This window comes from Lampetra planeri, chromosome 12, assembly GCF_965212315.1.
Source record: "Lampetra planeri chromosome 12, kcLamPlan1.2.h2, whole genome shotgun sequence".
Classification (NCBI taxonomy): Eukaryota; Metazoa; Chordata; class Hyperoartia; order Petromyzontiformes; family Petromyzontidae; genus Lampetra; species Lampetra planeri.
The window spans coordinates 14682628-14701166 of record NC_136118.1 but is presented as its reverse complement, the minus strand read 5'-3'; the positions used below and the strand labels follow the sequence as shown (position 1 = coordinate 14701166).

General features: G+C 48.0%; 1 protein-coding gene across 1 annotated transcript in view; it reads left to right on the top strand.

Annotated features, from left to right (window-relative positions):
* LOC144721742 (uncharacterized) overlaps nucleotides 1-18539 on the top strand; it is a 35213-nt gene that overhangs the window by 10844 nt on the left and 5830 nt on the right. Inside the window, exon 2 of the mRNA XM_078599625.1 lies at nucleotides 18223-18325. Within this exon, the coding sequence (XP_078455751.1) occupies nucleotides 18223-18325 (103 nt within the window). The remainder of the gene's footprint in view (nucleotides 1-18222; nucleotides 18326-18539) is intronic.

Sequence of the window (18539 nt, the reverse complement as noted above, 5' to 3'; positions counted from 1 at the left end):
TCTTGAATCCAGTTACTTGTGGCACATCTGTTATGCAATGTTGGGTGGCCAGGGCCACGTGGTGGTACAGGTATCAATGCACTTGGACGTTATAAACAATCTTGTGCTTTTCCTCTTGTTTGCAAATTTGCTTATCAGCAACCCTGTACCCCCCCCATGTTACAGTTAAATGTAATTTCCTGCTGTACAGTAAACCATTAGGAAGTGGTGGTATAGCACTTTGCACACACGGAGCTGTAACCCGAACAGTTCCGTCCAGTTCATGAGCATGCCCAGTATCTCTGTGGGATCTGAAGTGGTTTTGCATCTCCCCTTGTGTGACCGGGCCTCATGAGTGGCTCGTGCAATATGTCAGCATTTTCTCAACACAGATTTGGCCAAATAATTATTTTGGTCCAACCAAAAATTTCACTTAAGAGTAATGGATTTAAAAAAAATAACCCTCCCAAAAATACCGTCAACATCAATGCCATGAATAGCATCGTCATACTCTGATAAATCTGAAACGCAAATAAATGTGCACCCTTCATCAAGGTGCTGAGCATGAGTGCACACGTCGTTCTTGTGTCCCCTCTATTACCGGCCTATGTGCTGTGACGACCGTAGGCGCCTATAAATATGAATGGTGTGATCTTGCTGTCAGTACCAAGTGGTGAAATATTCATCACAATGCATGGCGGCCAAGTTGAGCCACAGTGCAAATACAACATAGCAGATCCATTCAGTACCTAGTCAGGAACAGTCGTGTGGTTTCCAGTAAGCTTATTGGTCAATTGACTTGAATCCTGTTCACGTATTACTGGCCATCCACTGAGACATTGCTTTGTCAAATTATTGGTCTTAATCATTTGTTTTGTATCTCGCTTAAAACCTTTTTACCATGCGTATCGTCAGGGAAATCCTTGGCACTGTTATTTGTTACTAATACTGTATTGATAATTACACTTCTCCGATTGATCAAAGTGTTTGACTTGAACTGGTCCTTATGTAACCGAATCTGCGAGCTGATTTAGATAATTTTAAATCAGAAAACACTGGACCCAACACGTGTACCCTTTATCTAGTGTGGTCAGAGTTTCGTTAAGATTTACAAAAAATATTTCGATTCCTTTCCCAAGTGCAGTCTATTTCAGTTACTTGATCCTTATGGCCGTACCCCGGGGTACCAAATAATACAAAGAGGCCGAGGCAATTAAATATTTTATTTCTGGGACACTATTTTTGTCCAGGGGTGTACTTCACTCGGCGACTGGGGCACCAATCAATCCGAAATCGGTGCTACTCCGTGATGTCGAAACGCAGCGAGGACGATTGCGCTGAAACCCTGAACGCTCGTACGCACCACGGTGGTGCATCGTGTACAGCTCGTCGAGATGAGTCGGCGGTACTATGGTACACCAGGGTACCGCCATCCGGTTCATTTATAGTTGCTTTACTGCATTCCCACACCGCTTGCGATAACTTGGTGTCCTCCCTGTTCGCTTTCCCCACCTCTCCATTTGACTTTTCAACCTTTTATATAATCCTCTTCACTGCAGCCTGGTGACTGGCCCCGGGAGAACATTCCCTTGCTGGGTAGCATCAAAACCGACTGGGCTGGCGTTGTGGGCAGTGGCAGAGCGAGGTGCTGGAGGTAGACTCGCCTGGGAGTTGGAGGTCGCACTGCTGAACCCACGTCGTGGAGAGCGGCTCCGTGCCTGAAACAGCGGGCTGTTCACTTCCCATTGGTTCAAGCGAGCCTGGCTCCTCGTCAGACACTGAATGTTGAAACCGGTCCAGAGTTGACTTGCGTTGAATCAATGCTGTTGAAATTACGCACTCCCAGAAGGCCGCAGTTTGTGTAAATTATAAAAAAAATGTGGAGAGACATACATGTGAACTAGACATTGCCTACTTGTATGAATTGACATTTGACCAGTTTACCCTTGATGATGAGTATGTGAAAAAACATTTAAAAGTCAAGTGATGCTTATAATTTACGTAAGGTTTTTTTTATTCATGAGGAATCATGTGTAGGTCAATAATTGCAAAATAGCTACGTGATGTTATTAAAGCATTGTTTTTAAGTGTTTTACTAAAGATAGGTTTTTGGAATGTTTTATCTTATAAATCTCTACACGTCTATGGTGGTATCGTTGAAATGGCTTTGTTTGTCATCGTTAAGGCGTCGTTCCAAACCTCCTCTTGGTGTCGTCACTGTTGCCGGGAGCGGCTTCGACGTTGTGGCGTCTCATCGCGGGCCCCGTTTAAACGAGTCGAGCCGTCGTCCTCCACCACGACCCCCACACTGGCCTGGCCCGCGTCAAACTGGTTGTGGCAACAAGGTGTATATATATATAAAAGTAACAAGTCATCTCGCCACCCACGTCACCTATCTTGCGGTCTGCCGGTCGCGTTATGAACGTTAAATGCGATCCACAAGTTAACCTCGCAGTAGATAAAATACCAATGACGCGTTGGTTGAAAGGTGCAAAACGTAAACGACTCTTACCCATTAACCCATCGCACAGACTCTTTGTCTGGGAATGCATCGTCGGCAGCCATGGTCTATCCACCGCTGGATGACGGCCTCCCCAAGCCGCTGCCCCCACCTCGCCAAGAGACCGCAACGCCACGGTCCACCCAGCCGGCACCGGCGCGTGAACCGATTCCATCGCTCCGTCTCCCCGAGCGACGTACCGTGGCATCCGGGTCGTCTCGTAGGTGCCTTTCTTTGTAAAGGCGCGAGAGACTCTTCAAATAACGGCGGCCCCCTGTGATGGTCAACATTGCACATCCACCACAGCAAAGCATTGCTGGTGTGTACAGTACGGGCAGGTTTGATGTAGGAATTGTGCAATGGACCAGTAGTCAGACCGGTTTAATCTTTGTTGTAAATTGCCCGAGGTTTCATTCGCTGAGACTCTATTTGTATTTCTAGTAAAATTGTTCAAAACAAGCCCCTCTAAAAATTAATGAGATTCTCAAACAACCTGCTGGGACCACCTTTGATGAGGCAACTTGATGGCACGTTCTGAAACCTTTTGTAGAGGTCTTGAAAGCCGCAATCGCAACTCGTGTTTTCGTAGGCGCAGGCGATGGATTAAAAAGAAACACCTCCCGGGTCTTGTGTCAAGGTAGCTCGGCCTGACACGGAGCGCACGCCTGGTACGGCTCGCGGATCTCGAACTTGTTTTATTTACTGTATAACATGTTTTCGTTGTAACTTGTTTTATTTGACGAGCTTTTACCTCGGGGCTGGGATTGGGGGCACTGGCTCGCACGATTTCTGAGAAAAACGAAACGCAAGCTTCAAATCAAGATTGAACGCCCGGCAACTTTTGTGGCCGAGGCCGCCGTCTCGTCGCCACACCACGTGGTCCCTCGTGGCTTCATGTGGCTCTTTCGTGGCGTTGACAAGTGAACGACCGCAGGGGAATGTGTCGCGCACTCCGAGTGACGCCGAAATAAACTCGGGCGCTACGGATGTTTTCGGCCGACGCACGGTCGCTCGGCCGGTGAGCTCGTCTCCCACCTCCCCCTTTGGCTATCTCCGTTGCTAATGAGGTGCGCTTGAAAAGCCGCAGTAGTTGTGCACGTTCGTCTAGTTGTAGACTGAGCCTCTGCTTGCACGTCATGGCCATGTCCTTGAACATAAAAGTCGCGCAACATCACACGTGACACTGGCGCGCATCTGCGTGCTTATCGCGGGCATCCAAGTTGGGTCCCGCACGAGGAGTGTGGTGGGGACCCCCTGGATTCTGTCACGCACCAGTTGCAGCAGCACTCCAATCCCCACCACGTGGGTCTCGTCGTGTGTGGACTGTGCGCTTTGTACTGTCGCTACCCAGGATACCTATTTGAATACATTATGCAATAATTTATAATATTCTATTCTGACACGGACGATTCGGTACACGTTGTGTTGGCAGTGTAAACGTCCAATTTGCTCGTAGTCGTTATATTTCTCACGTACACGCTCACACACTGGCGTCTTTGCCTTCACCGAACTCAGTGCTGTGAATGGTTTACACACGCCAGTGTCCTACCCTTTAGTGTTCTAATCGGACGCAGCAGCAGCATCACCACACAATACAAATTCCTGCAGTTTCCCCTCTGCTGGCTTGGGGCGTCTCCTGGACGGTCACGATTCGTGCGGGCCGCTTTGCGGGCAGCTTGGCTGCTAGACGTGACATTTTTGGGTGGGTGCCTTCTCGGCAGCTGTGGCATTGGGAGTTGGTGACCATAAAAATCTATATTGATGAATTGTGTCTGCTGCTAGAAAGTCAACACGCATGGGGCGTTGTGACATTGATTGTTTCATATTTAGATGCCATGCATGTGCAGACACCAAGCCACTGCACAAGTACTGTATACACACGGAGCCAGAGGAAGCCTCGTTTGGCTTTCAGCATTAATTTTTAATGCCTGAGATTACAAGGCCATTTACAAGGGTGGCATACATCACCAAGCACAAAGAGTAACACGGTTGAATGGACTGTTGAGAACATTGTTCATTGTAAACATTATTGTGCAGTACCCGATGGATCGTTTCATCGCAAGATCGTGAGAGGTAGCTGCAGTGGCTTGGGGAGGCCTTCCTCCAGCAGTGGATTGACCATGGCTGACGGTGATGGGAGAAATGTGCCCGAGTCCCGAGAAGACCCGAGCCTGCATCAGTGCCTATTACAAAAATCCCATTCCATCTCGGTAATGTGAGACACGATCCGACGCGTGGTGGTGTCCGTAAAGGTTATTCATTCGTGTGTGTGTTACTTGTGATGATATTGATATGTAACGGTGGGGGTATTTAAAGGCTCTGGTCTATATATAATGTATAGAGTGTATCGCATTGTGTAGTTAAATGAGTTGGATGCACACCAAGGTAATTGTAAGTGCAGTGGCTGAGGTGTATCATCACACTGTTATATAATAAGCAACATCTATGTGAAATGGAAACCAGCCTGAAACGTTCAAAACATTATTGGTGAACTTATATATTGGGAAGAGCCCCCAGTATTGTCAACATCAACTTCTTCTCCCACGCGTTTGTCGCACTCACGAGGGGTTTGCTCAGTATTGTCCATATCAGCCATTCAAAGTCGCAGTACTTTGACATGGGTTACAAATGTTGGATGATCACAATTTCTTCAGAGCATTGCGGTACAGTTTTGTGCTCAAATAACTCCCACGACGACCTACGTGGGGGAGGCTCTCATCCAGCAGTGGATTGACCAAAGGGCTGTGCGTGGCGGACCTCGCACAGGCGGTTCACCAATGCCGCTTCTGCCTTGGTCCCGACACAAGTCGGCCGTGCTGCATGCTGCCTGCCTCAGTTTGCACCGCTCCAGTGGGCTTGTCGCTGCAGCTGCTTTCGCCCCGGCCACGTGTCTTCTCCTCCGTAAAGCTCGTGGTGCGTAGACGTTCACAGTCTTGCGACTGTGCGAGCGTCGCGGGAAATATCACACATTTTGAACATTGCTTGTGGACAATAAACGCCATCGGTCTCTTTTTTTCCCCCCGATGGGGTTTTTTGGCGGAAACCTAGCGAGCGTTCACTTGGTATCGTGCCCGCAGCTGCAGCTGAAATTAAATACCCTACGGTAACCGCATACTGTATTGCAAACCGAAAAGGAAGGTGCTGGGAAGTCGCTATCTCGGTGTCTACCAAAGCAAGACAAAACCAACGAGAAACCGCGTGCAGTGACACACGATGAGTGACGACTAGAGATAGTTCATCTGCATTTGTGACATACAGGCTTCGCATTTGCAGAACCTGCAGGAACATGCCCATGACGTGTGCAATTATGTAGCACACCAACACTTCTATACTTACTTGTCTGGAGCTGCTGCTTACCGGCACTCTGACTACAAACAGTTTGAGGTAATGAGATTAATGATTAGTGTTTATAGATAAACAGTTACATGACCTGGCGACGTAGTTTACAGTGGAGTTAAACATTTGCAGGGTTTTTTTTTCTCCCTTTATTTATTTCCTGTCCGTGGTGGGAGAGCACGTGAGGACTATGAATCGGAAGTGGTCTCAAGGAGGAGGAAATGTTTTGCTTGCGCGTTAAAAATTTGCGATTTGTGAACTGTCAAGGTCCTGCAGAATCGGCAGGTCACTGTGCAGTGTCAAGACCCTGATGGCGGTGACCATTGTATCGCAAGTCAACGAAGGTCATGGCTTGCCATAAATGTTAATACAAGCTCATAAGGAGAACTTTAAAAGTCACGTTTGTGATGGGAAAGTCCTGTCGACTGTATAATGGCATAACGGTGACGGGCATGGTTCATACAGTGAGGTCTGCACATGCAAGTTGGATTTAAGGATACACCCAATGTATGGTTGAACCAAATATTTGGTAAACAATTTTTAGCTTTACCACATTCAGCTCTACTAAAGCATAAACCTTGTGATGTAATACGACGTCTGGTTATCGCTTCGTCTGCACCTACTCGCAGCGTGTGAAATCTTGCCCCCCCGGATTTTTAAAAGGCTCGAACCGAAATTGATAATTTAATCATCGAGGCCACATTGTAAGCGAGTGGCTCCAATTGCAGTTCGGAAATGGGCTGGATGGCTGATGCGCAGTCTCCAGCGAGAGCAGCCAGAAGGTGTTGCGGTTTTTTTTGGGCACGGAAAGTTGTACCTCTGCCCCAACTCCCGAGTGCTGAATCGTCCACCGGGCGGCTCCAGGCAACACCACGTGGTGTCGGGGGCGAGCAGCAGTGGAGTCCTCGCAGAGGCAATGACGTTTGCCTCTTACGGAAACTTTCAAAATATACAATGCTGATACTGCACACTTGCTATTACTGAAAAAGGAAACCATTCTAGAGGGCATCGATCTAATTGGTAATCGTTTATTTATGTATTAATAATTATCATGAACATGAGCGTTCTCATAAATATTTCATGAGGAAATGGAATATCAAAGAATCAAACGACCACCGATGAGCACAATATGATGATATTTTGAAAAACTGACGACATGATGATTGTGGAGCTAGTAATCGTATGAAGTGTCATAGTATTGCCATCGCGATGCGCGCGATGTGACATGGGCCACTGATCAATGTCGCAAATGCTTAATTGTGGGTGGTCACAGCGTAATGTTCAAAATAAAGCAGTTATCTTTGCTTGCTCATCTCTTTTTTTAGGACGACAAATGCTGAAATGTTGCATAACCTTGGACAGTTAATAAAATGCAGATGTATGTATCATGTTCACCTTGAGCAGAGCGGTTCATCCATCGCTTTAACGAACAGCTGGTATAATCGTCGAGCAAGCAACTGGCTCACTTCGCAAGCATTTGCCTGTTTATCCATTACGGATGTGACTTCTACGAAGAATGTCCTGGGGCGTGAAATCAAGGGGCAGGAAACAAGATCGCCGGCCTTTTGGCTTACCGGCTCAACATGCAGGGGGCTATGCTCTTACTTCCCCATCGTGTTGCATTCTAACAATTCAAAACTGCATTGTAATTGCTGTTCTCGTTTTTGTACGACTTAAGCAGTAATTGCAATAGTTTAAGTGATCTGCTACAAACACCTCGTCAAAGGATTATGTGACTCATATGCATATATTTATTTAATCACTTTGGCGTTTTTTTGTGTGCAAACATTTGAGCATCTTCTAATTTGGTTGTGTTAAAACATACAAGCTGTAACACACACTTTAGTTTTAATTGGAGGGATTAATCTTAGTTGGCGTGGAGCAGTGGCATAGTGGTTTGCATATTGCACCTTGTCCCCAGCGACCAGACTTCAATTCTTGGCCACAAGCTGACACTTGGCGAGTGATACCTGAGGCTGACTTGAGCCTCCCACTCACAAACCTGTGCAGACTAGCATGGTGAAGTATGGTGCTGAAGCATCACCCATGAAGTATGGTGATGAGGCATCACCCATGACTAACGTGGCACGGAGAAGCCTTCATCTAGCAGTGGATTCACAAGTAGCTGAAAACTATAAGTTGCAGTTGGGGCCAACCTTGATACTGTTAATTTCTGATTCATACTGTAAAATAAAATCTGCATTGCAGAATTAACCTCGCCATATTACACGCGACTTACAACCTGCAATGCTGAAGTAATCCTCGCGTCTAGAGCCTGTTTTGTCTTATTTGCTACTATAATGAGCCAAGAATGTCTGTCCCGTGCGTGACGTCACTCCTCATCGAACAGCCCCCAACATTAATAATCATGAGTGGGTGACATCTTCCAAATGGACACCCCCCCCACTACCATTAATAATAATTAGCGGCTGACGTCACTCCACATGGGGGGGCCGAGGCGCCGCCTCCCCCCTCCTGAGCGTCAACTTACAACCCTCACTACAAAGGCAGAACCCTCACGTCACGCGATCTCCATAACGCTACTGAGACATAGAAGTAAAAAGGACGTCATGATGAACAAGGGATTATAACCTTTAATTGAAATAAGTCCGTGTCACCGCGGCCTTACAAATCGCACACAAATTGATGCAATGCATATCACGTCGCGGTCTGCTTTTCGCTTGCAAGTTTCAGATTTGCTGCAATACGCTGGTCCTTGGACAGGCAAAAGGCTCGTTTCAATTTGACTGCAATGCGTGCTGCTGTTTTACATGCTTACCAGCTGAATGCTTTTACATCGGGGGCACGGATCGGCAGCCTGGTTCATTCTTAAGTGCAAACCGTTGGATTGTCACCGCGTAGCTTCTGTTGGATATGCAGCAACTTGCCATCTCTGAAGAGATGTGCATTTCAACGTGGTGCCCCGGCTGTCTGACCAATTGGCTTCATGTTTGCACTCCGAGAAGGGCACTCGGATCTGCAAATAGACAACTCTCGTTGCAGCCTCCTGCTTATCGCTGATAAAGCGCTGGCTCGCTTTGCTACTCAACTCTGTAATTCCCTTCCAGAGCGGCATGTGTTTTTTTTCAGTAAAGGTGTCGCATATATTAAGGTGGTGAAATCCCCTTGTTTTTCACGGACCTAGGAATGCCAACGCTGCGGTAGCACTTGAGTGAAACGTGGCCCGGCGTTTACACCTTTTCGTTTTGATGCTTGTCTGTGATTGCGTTTGCGGCGTTTTCTGTTTTTCACAACTGGCTGGGAATCGAACTCCAGTCGCAAGGTTCACAGTTCTGCTGCACGCTAACCACAGCCCCCCCCTGCTATCAAAATCTCTGTATAGACTGTTGGGGCAAGTGCTGTTAGGGAGCACCTATGAAGGCCGGCACGGCACACGAGGGGGTGGGTGATTAGCACCATGCCCGGCTGCCTTCATCTCCTGAGGTGGTGATCTTTACAGACCGCACCAGGTACGCATTTGAGGCGGAGTCGACCTAGGGGAGGCCCAGGACCGGTTCAGATAATCGTCGCTGGTGTTAACCTGGGTGGCTGGGTTCGTAGCGCAGCGCACCAAGCCGCTGTACCAGCGCTCCCCACACACTTCTACCGTGAACCTCGTCACGACGCCACCCCAAGCTCCCTCCACAGCCCTCCCGACACGGCTGCCTCCCACCCAGCACGGAGCACCACACTCGCCTCCCTCCTCTTAGAGACTCGGCTGAGATTGCACTCGTTGATATTCTGTACATTGTGCTATATTATTAAACTAAGCATTTTTTTACAATTTTTTTTACCAGGTCAGGCCCACTGAGCTATGTAGTTCAGAAGCGATCTGGCCGCAAATGTTATCTCAACAAAGTGGCTTGCCTTGTGGTCATTTATAGCAGCCACGTTCTGGAAACGAACGTTGGTTCTCAACGTGCGTTTAGAGTACAGTGTTTATAAAATACATTGTCAAGCAGAACTCCCACACCAACCCAATAGGCGCATTGATCTTCTAGCAACTCCCCCATGTTATACACATGTACACCTCTTTATCCGCTGCTGGATGAGTACCCTCCCCATGCCGCTGGTCAGTGTGGGTTGGTGAAGATATGGACGTTGCCACCTGCACAGTCGTCTACAATCGACAACTGTATGCGTTTACAAGAACACCGAGAAGAGCCGGTTTCTAATCTATAGAAAAACATTGGATCATGGATTAATTATGATAATGGCGGGCGTAGTGTGTCGTTCCACGCTTTTGCTCACTGCTCTTTACCGAAGAGCCACAGGCAGTGATGGGACATAGTGTACATGTAATCCTGTTTGTATTTATACACATGCAGCTGGAATGCGACGCGATTAGTAGGAGCCCACGCTTGGCAGGGAACGGGTGACGTGCCCCCCAGCACAGTGCCCCGACAGCGCGTGCAGCTGCCCTGGGACCTCTGCAGGTGCGGCGGCCAGGCGGGCGAGGGGCCAGGCAGGCGAGGGGCCAGGCGGGCGAGGGGCCGTGCGTGCGTGGCCAAGGGTTCGCCATGTACTTGGTGCAGTAAGACTCCTCCAGGCAAAAATACTCAAATTATAACTACATTCATCATGTCTTTGCGTTTATAATAAAAAGTTTTGCCGGCTGGCGCGCGGGCAGGCAAGTGTGCGCATCTGCGTGGTAATGCACGGGGTGGAGCCGGGTTCATTCGTTGCGCTGATGTCACCCTCCATCCCAGCCGTGTGGCCCCGATGGAAATCGCGGGCAGTGCTAGTAACAGGTTCAATAAGCAGAAGTTTTTCCACTTCTTTGACATATATCTGTCCCTCCTGAGATGCAGTGTCTCGTCCGGCTCGTTTGAACCAATGCTGGCAAAACTGGCACTTGTTTAACGACTCGGGCAATGCCTGAAGCTTTTTTCATCGCTGTTTGTCTTTTCTCGGCCGTATTGTGTCATCACGGAAAGGATAAATCTATTCTAAATCTCGAAGTGGCGCACGTCGTTTGTTGAAGGGGATGGCTCGTGGAAGCGACATTTCGCACGACCTCGCCGGAGAAACCCTTCAAGTGGATTTCTCGCCCTTTGCTCGGCAGGGGGCGCACTTTCCCCAGCGCTCTGCAATGGGATTGTCATTGCGCTTGCGTGACAATACAAGCAATATTTGTTCTTTTTTCCCCCAAATAAAGTGCGAAACCAAATGTAGGTAAATCTTTTTGGTGCAGTCTTTGATGACCCAACAGACGATCAACTTGCTCCACTTGAGAACCCGCTTGAGTCACGGCCAGGAGCCGATTCAAACCCTCACCGGTGCCGCTGGAGCACTCCGGCCTCCACTCATTGACAAGCTCGGTGGGATGCGAGTGCTTGGCCTGCAGTTTCTCAACTGCCTTAAAAGGTTGAAAGTTTTTGGTTTTTTACATTTCTCACATTTTTCTCCTGTTTTATGGGGATTTTTGGGCTGGGGGAGCTTGTGGATTTTTTTCTGGCTGGGGAGGAAATGTAAAAGCTTTCTTTTTTAAGATTAGATTGAGAAATGTTAGTGGTCATAACAACAACAGCATAAATGTGACTCTCGTGTGAAGACGTTGCACAGAGACGTGAATAGACAAGTTGTCCCCTTGGTGCCGATGGAGCGAGGATAAGGTTGAGAGAATGGTCTGCCTGTCCCTACAGCGAGTGTTTTTAAGTGGTTAGTCTGCTCTGGTTTTTGCACGACCATCGTTACATTCGCATGAAAATTGAAATATAATTGTCACTGCCTTCTCAGTCCAAGTAAAAAAACGTTATTGCTGTAAAAGTCACTTTGAAACGTTCTTTCGAAGTTCCCCCGTTGCTCAAGCCGGGCGAGGTGGCGCACACAAGGAAGTTGGTGTGTGCCGTTTATCCTCGGCCTGTAGCCACGCCTGTGCGGTCCTAGCGGGTGTGGTGGTGGTGGTGCTTGTTGTATCACATTCACATGAAAGAAAATGAAGGTCGGGTGATGTTTAAAAAAAAAAAATCTATGAAAGGAAATATTGTATTTCAAAAATGCGCAGGTGCTCTTGGCTTTCTGTCGGCGAACAGAAAGCGCGTTTGTGTGAAACGGTGGAAAGTGAATTGACCACGCTGGACTTGTTTCCCTGCAAAGCCATGGGTTTTTTTTACTCCCAATACCTTACACTGAACTCTTTGTTTAGATAACTCTTCTGTCATTTGTAATTAATCAAAATGATTTTTAGAAAAAAAAATTAAAGGTGTTATAAAGTATCTGAAAGGTGAAGGTTTTGATGTTGCAAGTTGAATGTGGTGTTTCCCTCCCTGCGTTTAGAACTTTGTACTCATTCTGCCCTCTGTGTCCTCGGTTGTGTTGACGTTGTAAAATGTCGTCCACTTGTTGATGTTTATGCCTCCGACTCGGAATAGCTGGAATGTCTGCCGAGGATAACATTTCCCTGGCGCAGAAGAGCGACGCGCTGAGGCCGCCGCGACAGTGACAGTGACCACACCTCATGAGCACTCTTCCAGAAACCATAAAATAGCAGAGATATCCCAGAATGCCTCTTATTTCTTGACCTTTGGTCAATCCACTCCTGAATGAAGGCCCTCTCCCAAGTCGCCGGCATCTTTCACGATCCTGTCGTGCGATTAGAAGCTCGTCTGTAAAATGGGACGACACGGACCAGGGATTTGAGTAGATCTTTAACTTTGCGGTTACAACGAAGCAATTCCAACGCACGGGAGAATATTAAGCGAGACGTAATCCCGGCGGAGTGGCGCGTGATCCGGGTGGCAGGATGTGCTGCAGTGATGGGGTTTGCGGGATGTGCTGTGCGTGGCTTGGCATCACAGAAGTGGCCAGTTTCACTTGCGTCACTTCTCTCCAGCGAGGCGGGGGATGGGGGGAGGGGTCCCACAATGCACCGGCGACGTTTTACAGTGGATTGGTATTTTTAGCCTTGGTTGTATGCTTTGTAGCACTTTTCGACATGGCATGCACTGTGTCACGCAGCCTGGAATGGCGCGTATACTGTGTCCGTGTAGCATGTGTGGGGACTGTGCTGATGAGAATTGCTGCTCTTGGTTCTTTTGTTTATATTGAGGTGGTCTCCTGTCAATCTATTTCATTTTTTTTTAAATGGCTAAATCATTGTCAAATGAAAATGGTCAAACCTTTGTAAAACTCGCCATTAGCCATGATCAATCCAGTACTGAATGAAGGCGTGTGTGTGGTTCACATGTGTTTGGGGAGCAGTGGTGCAGTGGTTAGCTTCACTGCATTATGAACCCGGCAACCCAAGTTCTATTCCTGCTCGTGGCAAACCTTTTGGTGGTAATGATCCGAGCCAGCCCTAGGCCTCCAGACCGGCTTGGTTTTAAACGAGTACTTGGCGCGGTGTGTAGTAAATATAAGCACTGGGGAGATAAAGGCGGCTGGGTGTGGTGTTGGCCACACGACGCCCTTGTATGCTGTGCCGTGCCGGCCTTCATCGGCGCTCGCTAAGAGCACTTGCCCCAGAAGTATGTTGAGGCTATATAGGGGATCTTTGCCTTTTGTGTGCTTTCACATGGGTACAGTTGAATAGGGTGTACAATGAATATGCATTTTGACTCCTCTAACAAAATGTACAAATCAATCGCTGTGCCTTTATGAAGCATGCCCACCCGTCCCGATGGCACCGCGTCTCGCTGTGACCCACACTCGGGCGGCTGCAAAATCTCTGCGATCAGCGCGATCATCACTTGGCTAGACACATGGCAGTGTCTGCACTGCATGTGTGCACGGTGCATGTATACACTGTCTGGGTGGATGACCCCATAGTTCGGGGTTCATTCACAGATAAGCTTGGCTTGCTCACGGCCAACAGTTAAGATTTCTGCAACCCACCCAGTCATTTAAAAAGTGTGACCTCACTCGCAAAAGTAGGCCATTGTGTGTGATGGTGTCATAATCTGACGTTTGAAATTAATTCCACGAAAGAACACTGCAATGATTGTTTCTAACTCGTAGTGGACGTGGCTGTTCTTGCAAAAGAAATAATATCCACGACTCTAATCTTCATGGGACTCTAATCGTGTATGACTTAATCTTGTTAAGTAATACTTTTTTTATCTATGTATGCTCGATAATTTATGTGTATTATTTCTAACTACACATGGAGCTCTGACCGAGTGTAAATTTTGATTTGATAAAAATCTGACTGAATATCTACATTGCACTTCGGATTTTTCTTGCGCTCTGTACCAGTGTAGTACCATTCCTGCGTGTTCACTGGACACCCTAGCCCGTGCTTACAGTGCTTTGGAGGTCGAGTTCGTGGTGTGCTCTGCTCTATGGACTACAGGGTGGCCAAGAGGTTGCAGTACAGCAAGCGGGTTATTTGACCCATCTTTGCAAACTGTTGAGGTTTTTAGGCGCAAGTAAAAATAAATATTGAAGTATTGTGGTTGACATTTTCTCTGGTAGTAAACGACCTAGTTTTTGTGGAATTAAAAATAATGAATGCACATCCCGGATAAACGCATCAAACCAACAAATGTAAAACATTGTCTAGCTAGCGTTGTTTGTTTATTGTGGTAACTTTACTTGATTGTTCATTTCCCAACAACTGCGTGCCTGTGAGCCAACCCACACGGTTCACGAGGCCCTTGTTGGTGAAACCGCCCGAGCAGATGTGGGAAGCCGAGTCCTGTCCTGCATCGCCAGGGTCTCCACGAACACCGCTCCTCCTCCTCCAGCGGCAGCGTGCCCGCAGCGCGCTGCGAGGGCGGCGTGTGGGGCATGAGAATTGTGTTCCTAGGTCTCGTATCTGTGCACGTCGAGTAAGGTGAAGTGTCCGCACAGTTTAAGCTCTCGGGGGGGCAGACATCCTCGCAGCGCACGACTCTTATCTCGTTTGAGAAATTCTGGTTGCTTCCGAACGGGCGATGTCAGCGTCGAGATGCTGATTGCTGTACTACGGCAGGCGTGGTAGTGGTGCTGCTGCTGTGTTGTTGGTGTCGCTGCCGGACCCCGCCGCGTCCAGCTGCGCTCTGTCGTGGCCAGGAACTGGCCAGTGCATCAAATCGCTGGCACGGCTCGCCTCCGTTTATTAGTTGTCCAGATAAAAGCGTTGGCAATGATTGTGAATCGCCGTTACGGATATGATGAACGCTTAGCGAAAACTGTTGCGTTTTGGATGGGAGTCAATGTTTTGCATTAAACGGACTTAAAGTTCCCCGCGGTGACTCCCTCTTGTCCTGTTTTAAATCAACAGTGAGCGTACAGTCCAAAGCAGGCACGGCAAACGTGGTTGCTCTGCGCCAAATGCTCATTGTGCGATACGTCAAGTTCGCAGCCCTTATCGATCCACTGCTGGATGGAGGTCTTGATGGGAATCTTGCATGCTGCTCAGTGCGGGGGGGGGGGGTGACGAGTTGGCCTATGGCCTGGTCACCACGTGACTCGCCGCTGATGTCAGCCGTAGCCAGGTAATAGACTCAAGTTGCCGGGTTTGAAGTTCCACGTGTATCACTACATCACTGTACACGTACCGCTTGCAAAAGTGTACTAGTTTTAAATCTAGATTGAAAAACTAATTTCTTTAGAAGTGCTTCTTGTGTTTAGTCTCCCCTCTGCACCTCCGGATCATAATATCAGCTACGTACAGTTTGAAAGAAGTTATACATATATACATGCAATGCGTGCTTTTTTTAAATACCCAGGGGAAGATTCTCAAACCTACCAGCCAAGAGAAGCCGTGTGCGTGCGTATTAGACTGCTGTGGCCATACCAGCCTTTATGTTTTTGAAAGCGTGGCCTTAAAGAAGCCTGTCTGTATTTGTGAACATCTGTGTGAAGTATAGCCCTCACTATACAGACGGACAACTTGTGCCTCGCCCTGTGAGAGCGGACAAGCCAGCAGTTAATCCGAGCCCTGCATCTGTCAGGGCTTACAGGCTTGTCAACGAAAATAACACTGTCAAATTGGAGAATCTCCATCGTATGAAAAAATGAATGTAGGCGGAGATTACGTAGAAAACAACAACGTTGGATTCCAGCAAAAATGATTAGGATTCGAGGCATGTATATAAAGCAATCCTCAACGCTAGTCTGAACTGGCAGAGGACATGTATGGGCATCGCAGTGCTGTACATTAAATCCACCTTGCTTAACGATTTGTCTATAGCCTTAGAGTCCTAAACACACTGAATCAGGCAGCCAGATTAGGGTGGGACGTCTGCTGATCATGTGCGTACAAGGGCGGGCCCATGATGTAGCTGCTCACCCTGAGCTCTCAATGTCCCGAGTGCATTGTCCTTGTGCTGGTCGCCTTTTGGCGTCCTCGGGTCTAACACTAGTTGAGACTAGGCTCTAAAGAAAGCCGTCTCTGGTGTGGACCAATCGGTTTCAAATGCATGCATACACTACCAGAGCATGTTTTTTTTTTTGCATGTTCATCACGAGTATATGTAGTTAATGCAGACATGATTCCTTGCAAAAGGTTTCAATTTGGTGTTTAAGCATATTAACACCTGTTTTATTGCTAGAACGGGTAAAACTTATTCTCGTACGTAGCCAACCGTGCTAATCGGAGGTTTGGGCAAGGTCGACAAACTTAACACAAAAGGTAGTTTTGAAGAAATGAGTTTTCAGTCCAGAGTTAAAAGTGCATATCTTCAGTGGTATTTTAATATCGGAAGGAAGTGCGTTCCAGACGGCCGCAGGAGCGCGCCTGAAAGCGTGAGATGCGGTAACAGTCTTTGCTCGATGGCCAGCCAAAAGTCGCTGTGAGGGTAAATGTGTATTATGTGGTGCAAAGGCGAAAAACAAATCTATATATATCTTTTTTTATAATTGTACATAGAGCGCTGTATACACTTGCGTGCAGATTTGTGTGGGAATGTACGGGTGTCGGGTGTGGGTTGCATGTGACTCTATGCTAACATGAAAAAAACGAAAATAAAGAATTCAGATGGCAGTGGCGTTTGGGAAGGGTGCTCTGGCGATAGTGGTTTGTCTGGGAAGGAGCCCGGCCTGGGCAGCAGGCGCCCCGTGGGAACGTGATGGAGTGCAGTGACAGCCCGGGGCCCTGCCTGGTGCGGTAACGCCGCACACAGCCAGGGCGCTGCCCCCAGCGCTACACACGTGACACCGTAGCCTGATGATTGGGTACCCAGGAAAGCCTCGCGGAGTCCCGAGACACTTATTTTTTTTCCGGGAGAGTCGTGCCAATTTTTTGCAGTAGCGGGGTGAAGCGGTTTCTTTGCGTAATCTTCAATAGAGTCATTGGCTTGTAATTTTTCACCACAGTTAGTGTTTTTTTACGGGAGGAAATCGAAGAACCTGGAAGAAACCCATGCAAAATAAGGGGAGAACAAACAAACTCCACACAGACAGGTACCCGAGTCACGAGTCGAACCCAGGCTCTTCTTGCTGTGAGGGCACGAGTGTTACCAACGTGCCAGCCTGCCGCGCGATAACCACCTGTGTGTGTGCGTTTCTGTGTGGCCCGGAGGACAATCTTGTGTCCGTAGCCAGCGAGTTCACTTTCAGAAACTGCTGATGTTCGTTCCGCGTCGTTGTTTGTCAGGACACTGCTTGTCGCGGCTGCTGCTGCTGCTGCTGCCCAAAACCCATTTCAGCACTTTTAAGTGAATATGCCCATGGAGTCAAACTAGTTTGTAATGATAGCCATGCATTTTACAACAAAACATTGGGATATCTAAACAAATATAGACGGCACGTTGCAAAACACACCACAGCATACTGAAAATGTTTTGTCTATGATGATTTGGGTTGAGCCGAGAGAAATGAACTTTTAATGCTGGCAACATTTGTATGAGAAGCATGTTTTGCATTTACACGCGACTTTTATATTTTTCAAGCGTCGTCTTTTCAAAGTGGCTCATTATTGTTCATAATTAAATTGCTGTCATGATTAAGCCTCTAACTGGCTGCTTGCTACTGTTTGATCAAATCCTAACTGAGACATCCGATTTTCATGACAGGATCCCCTTCATTTCTTTCTGTAACTCCATCATCCATTGACCAGCATCGGTTGTGGCGACAGTGGAGGTAATAACGGCAGCAGTGATGATAATGATGACCATGGGTTCGTAACTCATAAAAACACCATTAGGAATATGAGCGCCGTCACTTTCTTATCGGCGGTAATTATGAAGAAGAGTGCTAAAGTTCCACCCAGCGTCTCATGAATATCCACAAGTGAGACGTAAATTGGTGTCCCAAGTGCCACTTTGCTTGTGTATCACGTCGCAGAAGAGGTATAGCAGCACTCTCCTGAGTTGTGGCTGCACCTGCAGGACTGGGGTCACACGACCAAAATTTGGCCGGATCGTTACGCGTGGCCAAACCCAAACGGGGATGAATCGGTGTCGAGCTTGTTTTTTCCCACAGTTTTTGATTGGGATTGCTTTGCCTTGCCTCCTGTGTGCGTGTGTGTTGTGTGTGAGAAGGCACGGGAGCTGTGCCACGGCTCGCTGGGGCAGCCCTACTACTGCGACACGGGCCACTGCTGCGGCGAGTCTGGCTGCTGCACCTACTACTACGAGCTGTGGTGTAAGCGCCGTCGCGTTGCGTGCACACGGGCGCACGCGGGCGGCCATGGTCACTTCACACCTGAGGGCCACGTAGAGCCATAATCTGTAATTTCTTCCATTCGTTTCTTTCTGCACGGGGTCTGGTGACTTAAATGGCTCCTGTTTTACGAGGCCCGGCTTCAGATGTCTGCTTTTCTCGGGCACGGCACTTAGTAAGTTAATTAATTTAACAA